The 14,804-nt window shown below is 34.0% G+C and overlaps 1 protein-coding gene across 1 annotated transcript in view; it reads right to left on the bottom strand.

Moving 5' to 3' along the window:
• ds (dachsous cadherin-related 1) overlaps positions 1-14,804 on the bottom strand; it is a 130,124-nt gene that overhangs the window by 58,536 nt on the left and 56,784 nt on the right. Inside the window, exons 5-6 of the mRNA XM_089099126.1 lie at positions 13,659-13,831; positions 10,593-11,421 (exon numbers count right to left, since the gene is read on the bottom strand). Of these exons, the coding sequence (XP_088955252.1) occupies positions 10,593-11,421; positions 13,659-13,831 (1,002 nt within the window). The remainder of the gene's footprint in view (positions 1-10,592; positions 11,422-13,658; positions 13,832-14,804) is intronic.

The raw sequence follows: 14,804 nt of genomic DNA, 5'->3' as shown, positions 1-14,804 counted from the left end.
TTATTAGAGGCTTGGATCTGTTAGTACAGCGCTGGACTCCAAATTAGATTATGCGTTCGATTCCAGCTTGGATTTTTTTTTAATTATAGTGTGTCCCTTCTTTTGATTGCTTTTCAGATAATCTACTATTTTTGCAGATGTGATGTACTTATTTTTTAAAGCATATCCCAGGAAGGCTTATTTTATATCTATTACTCATATCTACGTGCTTTTTATCAATTTTACCATCCATAAGTGCCATATAGCAAAAAAATGGCATTTTTGGTGCCACTTGAAGAATTTGGAAGTATAAAACGGTACCATTGCAATAATTTTGGTCTAAAGCCCTTAACTGCAGGTTTATAAGAACCCTCACACTTTCTCCCCCTCCAGACTCTCTTAGTAAGTTTCATAAATCACCTATTCATCTCAAAAGTAAACGATTATTGCGAAAACAAATTAACTAAAACTAAAAACTTTTCAACGAGAAATCTACCAAAAATGTAGCTTGAACGATCAACAGTTTTGAATTGAACCTTCAAACTTGACACTGCGATGAAGCCAGAGTGCTATTTTTAATGGCGGTAATCGAGGGGAAAGGGCGTCCTTGCCCCCTTAGTTTTTTTGTTGTTGCCTAAGTTTTATGTAATGTTTTGTGAAGTATGGATAATTAACTTTATGTTGTAGATTGAAAGTTTTCTTAGCTGTCAAGATTGTCTACAGTGATTTCTCGAGGTGTCTTATCTCCCCTAGATCGTTAAATTAAAAATTATATTAAAAATAGGTTTTCAACTGAAACTAAGGAGTGACATTAAAACTTAAAACGAACATACATTACTCCGTATAAAAAAAGATGATAGCAGCGTTGTTTCTACATTAAATTTTAATCAAAAATGAACAAAGATTAATTTAAAAAAAAACAAAGTTTTTCCGAGGGGGGTAAAGAGCACAGTTGAAACTTAAATCGGACAAAAAGTATTACTTCACAGCCTATCTAATATATATTAATAAAAATAATACAGATAAACAAACAAATTATGTTTCCCTATGATTATAGAAAATAGCGCTTTACTGAAAACGCAAAATAATATAGGAGTTTTGGTACAATAGAAGAAAACCAATTAAAGACACTTTACAGAATAAAAATATTATCAATTTATTTTAGGATCAACCCCTTTTAAGATAAAGCAACAACAATTTTAGGATTATTGTTTTATTTTTATTTCTTTTTTTCGTTTAATATGGTATCACTTCTGCACAATGGCTCAGTCATAATTAGTTTGTAGACAAATTTGAAGTAAAACCATCTTGGTAGTATTAGGACTATAAACTAGTTTTGGAATTCTTATCATAGTTTAAAATTCACCGCTCTATAGAGAGAAAAATAACCAGATTTCCAAAGTTCATATAATTTCTTATTTGATTCCCATTTCAAATAATACTAAAGCATATTCATTAAAATGTAAGATTGTATATTACTCACTGTTGGTCACAGTATATAAATTATACTATTATAGGCAGTATGATCTTTCCCTATCTCACCCATTATAAAAACCCGGACCGAGGTGAGAGAGGTCCAGAGAACGTAGAAACATAAGCGACATGATCTTTTCACGGGTAGATAAGTCAGATTTCTCTTGAACGCGGAACTTGGCTTCAACGTTGGAACACTAAATTTTGAAGAAACTAATTTCAAATTATTTTATTCCAATACATATATGAAAATCGATAATTAGTAGTGCAATGTTATTATTAGATGTTTTTAGGAATTAAAAGTAGGTTTCGAAGTCTCAAGTTGGTTTCAAATGCATTTTGAGAAAGTTTCTGCCAAAATACGTGTTCCAGGGTAATTGGACCGCTGATGGCAGATCAAACGAGGGGAGCTGTTTGTACGTGCTAATGCAAAAATAAGTGGGAGGAGCTGTTTGTTCGCACCGAGAATGAAGAGCCGGAAATTATCTGCGGTAAACTTACTGCTATATCTTTATACTGTGCTGTTGGTACTATAGCTGGCGAGACCAAAATACAACCTGATAAATCAATCCAATATTTCTGTATGCTCTTCAGTTATTTTGCAGCTATTGTTAAACTATTTACTTTAATACTGAGGTTTTAAGGATAATTTTAACTGTACACTTAGAGCTGCTGATGTCACAACTGGTGTAAAGATACGAAAAGATTTATAAATTAGTTTATTGTTGTCAGGCTACATACTCACTTTTGACTCCCTATTTATTATACTTGACTTTTGTGGTAAAGCGCTAGTTTCCTATTACCCTAGAAACAGAGGGAAACATAACTAGTTAGTTTATTTAGAGTAGTTTTATCGATATATATTAGATATGCTGTGAAGCAATAATTTTTGTCCTTCTTAAGTTTCAACTTTGCTCTATACTTCCCTTGGAAAAGCATTGTTTAATTTGTTTTTTTTTTTTTTTTTAATTAATCCCTCTTATTTATCGAAGTCATTCCTCTTATCTATGTGAGAAACGAAAAACAACATTGCTTTAACAATTCTAAAATTAAATACAAGTAAAATTGATATTAGAACCCTAAACAGGGAGAAAATGTCCTAGGCCAGAGAGAGGTTGTCATTGCCCCAACTCCCTCTCCCATTCATGTAATCAAAATTGAACCAGCGTTACTGAAGATTTAAAGGATGGTTTACAAACAAGAATAAACAATTTCATCAATAGTAATTATTAGTTTAATCGAATATCTTTTTCATGGTTGCAGCGGTAGCTGCAACCTAGTAAAGAGCGAGCCACAGCCCATAGTAACCTAAAGTTAAACAACACGATTTGAAAACAATTGCCTAGTGATAAATTTTTTTTATCTGACACTGAATTAGGTATGGTTATTATTGTTTCGGTTAAACATAAAAGTAAAAGTTTATTGCGCAAAGAAATTTTTGAGGATTTCGAAAAAGAGTCTGAAACCCCTTGAAAATGAGATCGGATTAAAAAGTGCACCATTTAAATAAGCATGGTCCAAAACCTTTAGTAGGATAATTACAGTCCCCGACCTTGAACACCAAGGAAAATGACTTTTCTGCAGGGGTAGCACTGATGTCTTTTTTTTTCTTTTTTCTTTTTTTCACCAGGGCTAGGACCAGAACACCATAGAAAGATGTTTAATGGCTCATTCGAAGGGAAATTAAATTTGCTAGTGCCCTTTTTAAGAGACCAAAAAGATTGGAGGGCAAATAGCCCCCCATCCCCACAGGTCCCCACCCCCAAAATGGTCCTATAAAAATTTTGAGACAGCCATTCGGTTTAACATAGTTCAAAGGTCTAATATATATGGTTTTAATGATGATAGGGCCCACCATAGTCCCTGGGGAAGGGCTGTATGTGGTATCGGGCGCATCGATACCGCGCGTATCGTTTTCGGGCGCATTGGTATCGCATGTATCGTATCGGGGATAACAGTATCAGTATCCGTTTTTTTTTCAGTCATTTTCTAGGCTCATTTTTAAAAGCATGTCACGGCAAGGTATCATGGCTGCAGCGGTAGCTGCAACCTAGTAAAGAGCGAACCACAGCCCATAGTAAACAAAAGTTAAAAAACGCAATTTGGAAAAAAACTGCCTAGTGAAAAAAATTTCCCATCTGACACTGACTCAGGAATATTAAGTATTATTTCGGTTCGTCTTAAAAGTAAAAGTTTATTGCGAAAATAAATTTATGGTGATTTCGAAAAAAGTCTCAAACCCCTCGGAAATGGCGTCAGATAAGAACGAAAACCTTGTACAGATAAATTAGAGTCCCCCTCCCTGAACCACAAGAAAAATTACATTTTTGATTTTCTGTCTCCCGTACTAGCACTGATCTGTCTCCCGTTTTTTTGTTGTTTTTTTTCCTTTCTTTTTTTTCAACAGGCCTAGCGGGCTACCAGAACATCATGAAGAGATGCTTAGTGGCTCATTCAAAAGCTATTTCTTATATCTACGTACTTTTTATAAATTCCGCCATCTGCAAGTGCCATATGGCACTAAAATGACACTTTGTTTGTCACTTCTCAAGGGGTGGCACTAGCAGGCTACCAGAACATCGTAGAAAGAACGTTTATAGCTCATATAAAAGATATTGCTCATATTTACGTCTTTCATACAAATTTCACCATCAGCAAGTTCCAAATGGCATTAAAAACGGCATTTTTGGTGCCGTGTCTCAATTGGAAAAGCTGGGGCTAATGGCCTAGCAGAATGTATAAGAGTGATGTTTAACGACTCATTTGAAAGCTATTGATCTTACATACGTTCTTTTTTTTCTCTCTCAATTTTACCATTCGTAAGTGCGATATAGCACTGAAAAAAACACTTTTGGTACCACTTCTGGCGGAAAAGCTCTGAAATACCAAACAGGTACTATTGCAATAGTTATGTTCCAGAACCCTTAACTGGAGGTTCACAAAAACCCCTCCCATACGCTCCCCTCCCAGCCCCCTAAGTAAGTTTCATAAATCGTCTGCTTATCAGTAGGAACTGAAACATTAGCAGGCTACCACACCATCGTAGATAGATGTTTATCGGCTCAACTAAAAGCCATTACTTATATTTACTAGGTTTTTAAAAATTCTTTCATCTATTAGATTTCACAGATTTTAATGTTAACTAGTTTCTGAGGAGAATTTGCAGTGAACTCTTTGTCATGGTTGAAGCATTAGCTGCAACCTAGTAAAGAGCGAACCACAGCGCATAGTGACTAGAACTTAAAACATGTTAAAACGGTCGTTTTTTCTACATTTTTCCAGGCCTAGCGGGTTACTAGAACAGCATAGAGAGATGCTTAAGAGCTCATTCAAAAGCTATTTCTCATATGTGCGTGGTCTATATAGATTTCGTCATGCGAAAAGGCCATTAGGCATGGAAGAAGGCTCTGCTTATGGCTTATTCCGAGGGGTGGGGCTGCTAAGATAACTAACTGTCTAAAACATATATGCAATGGCCCATGTAAAAATATTATTCATATTAATATTATTCTTACTAACTCCACTGTATACAAGTTTCAAGTTGCACTACAAACGGCACTTTTAGTGCCATGTCTCAAGTGGAAAATCTGGGGCTAGTGGGCTACCAGAACTTTTTACAGTGATGTTTAATGACTCATTTGAAAACTTTTGCTCATATCTACGTGCTTTTTATCAATTCTACCATTCGTAAGTGAGATACAGCAATGAAAACAACATTTTTGGTGCCACTTCTTAAGTGGAAAATCTTGGAAGCATAAAACGGTATCATTGTAATTATTACGGTCCAAAACCCTTAACTGGAGGTTTGCAAGAACACCTCCAGCAAATTCCTCCTCCAGACCCCCTTAATAAGCTACGCAATTAAAGTCCTACAAACACTAATATATTAAATAAGATTATTAGAGGCGTGGTTCTGTCAGTACAGCGTTGGACTTCAAGTTAGATTATCATGCGTTCGATTCCAGCTTTGATTTTTTTTTTTTTTTTCAATCATGGCTTGTTCCTTCTTATGATTAGTTTTCAGACAATCCACTATTTTTGCAAACGTGATGCACACGTTTTTTTAAACGTGATGCACAGGGTGATTTTAAACCTATTACTCATATCTACGTGCTTTTTATCAATTTTACCATCCATATATGTCATATAGCACTAAAAACGGCACTTTGGATACCACTTCTTAAGTGGAAGAGTTTGGAAGCATAAAACAGTACCATTGCAAAAATTATGGTCCAAAGGCCTTAACTTGAGGTTTATAACAACTCCTTACACATACTCCCCCTCCAGACCCTCTTAGTGAGTTTGATAAATTGCCTACTTATCTTAAAGTAAAAGATAAAATTAAATACTTTTTAACTAAAAATCTACCAAAAATTAAGCTTGATTGATCAACAGTTTTGAATTGAACATTCAAACTTCACTCTGCGATGAAGCCTGTGTGCTAGTTATAGCGGCGGTAATTGAGGGGAAGGGATATCCTTGCCCACTTAGTTTTTTGCTCTTGCCTAGGTTTTGAAAAACACCTGTTTTGGTCATTTCATTGGAAAAGGCACTTGTTTCATTTAAAAAAGTTGGGGAAACAACCGAGAGCGCATTCTGTGAGAATGTGCTATCAAGTCAAATTTATAAAAAGAAATTAGGTATAAATATAAGCTTTTAGATAAGCCCTTAAACAGCTCCCTTTCGTTACAGTAGTCTATTTGTTTCTGCTAGTCAGTAGGTGATCTACAAAGCCATGTCCTCATTATGGCTTTTTCAGGCGAAGTCGGCCGAGTAAAAACAGCTTTTTGCTCACCGAAAAACAAACGTTCCAGAAAAACATGTATTGCTTTGTGAAGTATGGATAATGAACTTTATTTTATAGACTGGAAGTTTTCTTAGCTGTCAAGGTTGTTTGTAGTGTTTCCTAGAGGTGTCTTCTCTCCCCTAGATCGGTGATAATTAGAAATTATATTAAAGATAAGTTTTCAACTGAAACTAAGAAGTGACATTAAAACTTAAAACGAACATATATTATTCCATATAAATAAAAAAAGATTATGGCAGCGTTGTTTCTGCATTAAATTGTAATCAAAAACTAACAAATATTAATCTAAAAAACAAAGTTTTCCCAAGGGAAGTAAAGAGCGAAGTTGAAACTTAAAACGGACAAAAATTATTACTTCACAGCCTATTTAATATATATTAATATAACTAGCATAAATAAACCAACTAAATATGTCCTCAAACACTTCTAAGATTATAAAAACTTGCGCTTTACTGATAACACAACATATTTTGGGACTTTTAGTACTGTAAAATTAAAACAAATAAGGACACTTTTTATAGAATAAAATATTATCAATCCCTTTTAGAATCAATCCCTTTTAAGATAAAGCAACAATCCATTTTAGGATTTTGCTTTATTTTTTTTACCACTAATTTGGTATCACTTCTGCATAATGGCTCAGTTCAATTACTGGCTTTTGTTGTTTCTACATTAAATTTTAGTCAAAAACGAACAAAGATTAATCTAAAAAACATAGTTTTTCCTAAGGGAAGTAAAGAGCGAAGTTGAAACTTAAAACGGGCAAAAAATTTTTACTTCACATCCTATTTAATGCATATCAATAAAACTAGTACAAATAAACCAACTAATTATGTTTCCCTATGCTTTTGGGATTATGCAAAGCTAGTGCTTTACTGAAAACACAAAATAATAAAGGAGTTTTTGGTACAGTAAAAGCAAACCAATTAAGGACACTTTTTACAGAATAAAATATTATCAATCCCTTTTAAAATAAAGCAACAATCTATTTTAGGATTTTGCTTTATTTTTTTTACTTCTAATTTGGTATCACTTCTGCATAGTGGCTCAGTTCAAAGACTGGCTTTCGTTTTGGTTCTGAAAAGGAATGTCATGAATAGTTTGTACACAAGTTCGAAGTAAAGCAATCTGGACAGTATCAGGACTATAGACTAGCTTTATAATTTGTATCATAGCTTGAAATATACTGTTGTACAGGGAGAAGTAACCGAATCTCCAGAGCTCATATTATGTCTTGTTTGCTACTCATTCCAAGTAATAAGGCATATTTATCAAAATTTAAGACGTTTTGTTACTCGCTAATTGGTATTGTAGCTGGCGAGATCGAAATACTACTTGATAAATCAATCCAATATTTATGTATGCTGTCCAATTACCTCGCAGTTATTAAAAAATATTTATTTTTACGCTTATGCTTTTAAGATAATTTTAATTGTCTACTGAAAGTTACTGGTGTCACAACTGGTGTAAGACTGTGAAAATCTTGATAGATTCGTTTAGTGTTGTCAGGCTACATACTCACTTTTGACTCTTAAATCAATAATCCTATTTTTTATACCTGACTTTTGTGTTTTCAGTTAAGCGCTAGTTTTGTATAATCCTAAAAGCATAGGGAAACATAATTAGTTGGTTTATTTGTCCTAGTTTTATTGATATGTATTAAATAGGCTGTGAAGAAATAATTTTTGTCCGTTTTAAGTTACAACTTCGCTCTTTAATTACCTCGGGAAAACTTTTTTTTAAAATTAATTCCTGGTTAACAGCTTGATCCTAATAAAAGCAAGCATCAGATCTGAAGCAGGTTTGATAAAAGCATTTTGAAAAGTGAAAGAATTTACGTTTGCTTTCATTTGAACGACGTACATTTTCCTGTGACAGGACAGGTAGAGTTATGGAATGTTCTCCCAGAGGAATTTGGCGTTTTAAATACGGCTTATAGATAGATAATAAATGTCGATAATAGCTGATAGTGCAACGAGATGGATCAGCAAGTCATTAGTACAGAGAAATATGACAAGTATCCCCCCAAAAAATCTATTTGATTAAAATACATGACTCGCAATGGTGTTAATTCACGAAAATGTAGGGGGAGTGGGGGGGTAAATATATTTGGTACTTACGTATTAGCCAGAAAACACGCGAGAAGTGAATTTTGGTAAATAAAACAAAATATGATGAAAATATAATAAATTAGAAACAAATTTGGGTACAGTTCTAACATATGGGCAACACGCGAGAAGTGAAATTTGGTTAATGCTAATAAAATAAAACAAAATAGGATAAAAGCATAAGGCACTTGTGCATTTTATGGTACACACGAAAGAAGTCGAGTTTAGTCAATGCTAATGAAATATAATAAAATAGAATGAATATATAATAATTTAGAAACAAATTTTGGCTATATATTTGCATATTAGGGGGGGGGGGTAAAGCGTAGCATATATTAAATACGTAACCCAACCTAACCTAGGTACCTTTTTTCCCTCTAAACCCCAAACAACTTAAGTTTAAATATAGTTCCCGGAGCGAGAAACCCCTTGTTTATACAACGCCAGATAGGAAATTACCGGGCAATGTTATCTGATCTTTGCTTTTCTCGAGTCGCATTCTCGCGTGTTGCCCAGGTATTAGAACAGTACCCAAATTTGGGATATATATTTGTACATTAGGGGGGTGGGGTAAAGCATAGCATATATTAAATACATAACCTAACATAAACTAGGAACCTTTTTTTTTACCTCACAATCCAAAAAACTAAATTTTAAATATTGTTCACGGAGTGAGAATCTCCTGTTTGCCTAGCGCGCCAAAGAAATTCTCTTGATAAAGAAGCTGCTTGACTAGTTTCTTGTATCATGTTCGCTATACAATTTCTCGCGTTTTCTGGCTAATACGTAAGTACCACATATTTTTCTAAATTTAGGGGGAGTCTTTTTAATAAATATCCTAAAAAAGGAAGTTTTCCATAGAAATATAAAAAAAAGTATGGTAGATGTCTAGATTATAGGGCTATTGAGACGGAAACATGTTAATAAAACAATTGTTGCTTCATAATATGCAGAATACTTGTAGCTAACAGATTTTGACTTCGGCTTCACTATACTTTGCCCCAAAACTCCCGTACTGTGCAAACACACAGCCCAAATTATATATTTTTCATGCATTCCGCACCGGTACGCAGGTTATAACAAGAGAGACACATTGGCAGAATGAATGGGAAATATATAATTTGGCCTATATATTTCAGCATTAGGGGGGGGGGGCTAAACTATAGTGGAGTCAAATATGGTGCAGCCAAAATTTGTTAAGTACAATTATTCTGTATATGTTAAGTAATAAATGTTTTCTGAACATGTTTCCTTCCTAATAGCCCCATAATCTAGACCTTTACCAAATATATTTTTCAAAATTCTCAGGAGGATGGGGGGGGGTAGATTGACATCCCTATGACTTACCTTAGAAATTAATACAATGGTAGAAAATAAAAGGGGAAAAGTCAAAGTTCCATCACTGATCTTCACCCTTTTTACTTCCCTGGTTACATGAAACCAAAAGACTTTCTGGAGGTGAAATGAGGGAAAAATAAGAGTCTAAAAAATACTGTTTTTGGTACTTATTTAGAATCCGGTAAGCACACGAGAAGTGAAGTTTCGTTAATGCTACTGAAATAAAACAAAATAGGATGAAAATATAATAGTTTAGAATCAACATTGGGCTATATATTTGCACATTAGGGGGGGGGGGGGTAAAGCATAGCATATATTAAATCCTTAACCTGATCTAACTTAACCTAGGTACCTTTTTTTGCCCCTTTAACCCCAAAAAATTAAAGTTTGAATCTTTGTCGCGGAGTGAGCAATACCTCACTAGTCAGCGGAAGCCTGTTTTTCATTAAGCATCTTTGAGATTTCGATGCGGTCTTTCTCGCATGCTTACCAGATTTTATCTGGTAAGCATTTTTATCTTGACAAAGAAGCATGATTTAAAACTAAATCCAAATATTATTTTGCGGTAAATTTTCGGCAGTTCATATTATTGACTTACGAATAAAGTAAACATACTAGGCCTACTCTTATGTCTTTTTTTATGCTCTTTCCAAATATACTAGCCTAATCAATTTTGTCGGAAATGATTTTTACCCCCACTCCTATATATACCAATTCAGGGTATAGATTTGCACCTTAGGGGGTGGGGGTAAAGTTCAAACTTACCTCTTATTTGCATCAGAAACAAACTTTACCCCCACCCCCGTAATCCATCACTCCCCCAGCCCCCTAGGCCACAGTATAATATTTTTTTTTTATAAAAAATGAGTTAAAAAACTAAAACTTACCAGAAATTGGATTAATCTGAAATGTTCCATTTGCATTTTCTAAGCTATATCTGATATCAGCATTCATATCCATGTCATGATCAACTGCAATTACTTGTCCCACAAGTGTCCCCCTGTCTGTATTTTCTTCTACAGTAAACTCATAATGGGGTTTAGAAAATATTGGCTCATTGTCATTCACATCTAAGACTTGAACAATGACACTAGCAGATGCACTACCAGGCGGTGAGCCATTATCCATTGCAATTACTGTAAACACAAATTTATCTCGGGTTTCACGATCTAGGACTTGCTTCAAATATAAACTACCACTGTTAGGAAATATACCAAACACACTTTCTGTTTCTTCATCCTTAATTTTGTACGTTAAACGGGCATTATTGCCTGTATCTTGGTCTGTTGCTTTTAATTGCAAAAATTGAGTATTTGAAGGCAAGGATTCAAGAACACTCACATCATACTCTTTCTTTTCAAACACAGGAACATTATCGTTCACATCTTGAACTTCTATATTTAAAGTCACATTAGACCGTAGCGGTGGCACTCCTCCGTCCACGGCAACAATAATCAATGAGTATTTTTGTGTTCGTTCATAGTCGAGCTTTTTAGCAAGTGAAAGGTAGCCAAATTTAGGATCTATGCGGAATGACTGCTCCGGATTTGTATAAAGTTCAAATCTAACAACTCCATTGTCTCCACTGTCTAAGTCGTCAGCATGCGCAGCATATATTGCAGAACCCAGTTCCGAGTTCTCAGGAACTGAAATTTTCACAACCGGCGTATCGAACTCAGGAGCATTATCATTAATATCGCCAATAGTTATATTGACCTGGAATAATAATCAGTTAGCAATTAAAAAAATAGTCAAAACAGTTAAGTGCAATAGATAATATGTACAAAACAAGGGTTTAAATAGGATCTGTCTATCCTGACAAATCTCTAGGAGGTGAATAAAAAAAATTGATGTAGGAAGTTATTGTGTCCCTTTCTCATGCACTCTCCCTTTATTTCGGATTTTATGAGTAGTAATAATTGAATACTTGAGCAGAAAAAAATACTGATGGCTGTTTTATTTTCATTAATTTTAAAAAATGGCCAATATAAAGTCAATTTAAATTTATATAATATGAGAAAAAAAATCGAAAACAACAAAAAAGATCAGAAGAATTTTGGTGATCGGGAAAAGAGACAAATCGAAGAGTAGCCAAGAAATAGAGTTGGTTACTTTAGCTTGTGAACCGATGAATTACGCATTAAAAAAAATAATCGTAAAAACAGTTAAAATATGCAGAGGGAAAAAAGGACCCCACATTATGAGATAGTGAGAATCAAGTGCCGCCGCATTTTAGATGAGGCGCAAAATCTAGCTTTTTGTGCCAAGATATAGGATCCAGACATTTACAAATGGCCAACCTTGGGCAAAAAAGCACAAAAAAAGTCTTGTAATTTTTCTTCTCACTTCCATCCGCAATTCAACATTTGTTGAAACATTAATCAGAAAAATAATTTCTTAGTTTGACTAGTTAATTATTCTACACCGAGAGTTTTCAGAAGGTAAGACACTCCCCTTGGTTTGTGTATTGAGGCCAATGGTATTCAAATTCATAATGCTGCATTGTTTGTAACGACTGACATCGAAAAGTAATTATCAGAGTATTTGTCTACATAATTTCATCTATTGTTTTCAGTTTTTTGTTCTTATTTCGTAAATTTAAAATTTATCAATGGATGATAAAACAAGTCACAGAAGAATCTACTTTTGCAATAATTTGCGAGCCATTCCTTGACTATGTGTGGTCAGGTTTCTACCAAAGTTAGCATCTTTATATAATTGACAGTGTGCAGTCATTGCTAGCGTTTGCTTGTAAACCCTTCAACCAAATTTTTACACAAACAATGAGTTATGGCGACAAAAGTCTATTAACAAAAAAAGATAAAAAGGGTTAGAGACGGTATATTCTTAAAGAGCAATTTAAAGTGAATCATCTTTTAGATGGCTTTGAGGCAATAACTTTCTAACTTTCTTTATCTGCTTGAACTAATTAGCTGGGGGTAAGAACCAAAGACTTAGAAAGATTCCCGCTGTATGCTGGTGCTCTGAAAACGGTGTTGACACCACACTCAAAAATATCTAAAATAGGGCAGGTTCTACCGTTCTCCATGACCCTCTCCAGTCTGTTAGTGAGAAGTTTGATGTAGTGTCGATGGCTGTTTTCTACAACTACCTAAATTCACCTCCTTCTCTAGAGCTTTTTCGTCTTGTGCCCATAATTGTCCAACCAACAAGACAGACACGAAAGCACACACCTCGGTCCAATTATCTTGAGGCTGGTAAGCCGAGAACAGAGTACTTGAAAAACAGCTTCATTCGACGTTGCACCTTGGCCGGGAATGGTCTTCCTGAGGAAGTTACACCAAGAAGTTACTCTGTTGACTCTTTCAGAAGGGGATTCAACAGTCATCTAGAAATCCCGGTAAAAGACAACCAGAAAATAAGATACTAGTATTAAATACTACAAATATTAAGTTAAGTATCAAATATTAAGATAAGTATTAAATACTACACGTATTATTATTAAGTACTACAAGTATTTCATACTTGACGCCGTGAGTTAAGGAACAAAAAAGAAGTCTCCCTTTTTAGATAGTTTTAGCTTCTTCTATAGTTTCCTTCAGGGAGAGAAAATACCTAGCCCCTAGGAGTCTGGGGGGGATGCCTTATATTTACTACCTAAACAGTTCCGACTATTAGTTGTCTAAACTAAAACCGTTACGACATATTAACTGAAAATTAGCACTTATAACATAATTCAAAAGATAGAAAACGTTTCTAATCTACAGAAGTGAATTATGGTAAATGTTTACTCTCTTTTAGAAAAGACAATCGTCTTAATATGCGTCTGAAACCATTCAAGACAATAGCAAGGAAATGGGAAAAAAGTTTTGGACTCAGAAGGAGGAAACGTTAAAGGCATAGAAAGTCAATAAAATGTTATAAAGTAAGGAATGCTTCTCTTTTTAGGGCCGTCAAACCCCCTTATATACTTAACCAATAAATGAACTTACCTGAGTGTGTCCGAAAGATGGAGGTTCTCCAGAAGTGGCAGCAACATTCAAAAGAACATAGGGGTGAATTTCATGATCTAGTGGAGCGTTGGTTCTGATAATACCCGTTTCGGCATTGATCGTAAAGTAACTGTCGGGATCTCCGGAATATATCGAATACTGTATATTATCGTCTTAAAAAAAAGCAAACAAATATCACTTTAAAGCAGGTATGACAAATATTGCTGCTATTGCTATAATCAGCAATTCATTTCAACAACTATGCCTACTCCAGGTATGTTGGCTACACGGGGGTGAGGGAAGTTTCGAGTCCTTGCTCCCCTAAGATATTGGTATATTTTTCTATTTAATCTGTATATTTTTGGTATCTTTTCAATACTAATTGCCCCACACCCCCTTTTATATATTATTGTGCATGATTTACTTACCGTCATCTTTTCGGGGAGGGGGAACAAAAACTTATAAAAACTAATTAAAAATCTGTTGACGTGCATTTTTGTCACTTTCTTGCGTGTCAGAAAAAACTTCGGGGTGTTCTAATCTGATAACTTCCCCTAGACGTATATATATATATATATATATATATATATATATATATATATATATATATATATATATATATATATATATATAAAAAAAAAAATATATATATATATATATATGTATTCCCCACACCAACATGCAATTTTTTTAGATACCACTGGCCTCTACTATATTTTACTTAAAGATTTTCACTGAAACATACATTACCACAAATAAGGTAGTTTTGGCCACCCTCAAATCTCCAAATTGAAGTTTCATGTTGAAGCGGGCATAGGCCCAAGGGCTCTACCTAAGGCTCTCAAATCCATCCGATTAAAAAATCCTTGCATGACTGATTTCAACAATATATATATATATATATATATATATATATATATATATATATATATATATATATATATATATATATAATATATATATATATATATATATATATATATATATATATATATATATATATATATATATATATATATATATATATATATATATATATATATATATATATATATATATATATATATATACGTGTTAGACCCTCTCCATTTGATCATGATTTATAACATACAAATTCAGCGAAAGAAAAGAAAAAATCAATTTTAA

Source organism: Artemia sp. Qi Xiang Cuo, chromosome 13, assembly GCF_049724085.1.
Source record: "Artemia sp. Qi Xiang Cuo chromosome 13, ASM4972408v1, whole genome shotgun sequence".
Lineage (NCBI taxonomy): Eukaryota > Metazoa > Arthropoda > Branchiopoda > Anostraca > Artemiidae > Artemia > Artemia sp. Qi Xiang Cuo.
The sequence above is the reverse complement of the archived record's forward strand: the minus strand, read 5'-3'. Positions and strand labels throughout refer to the sequence as shown.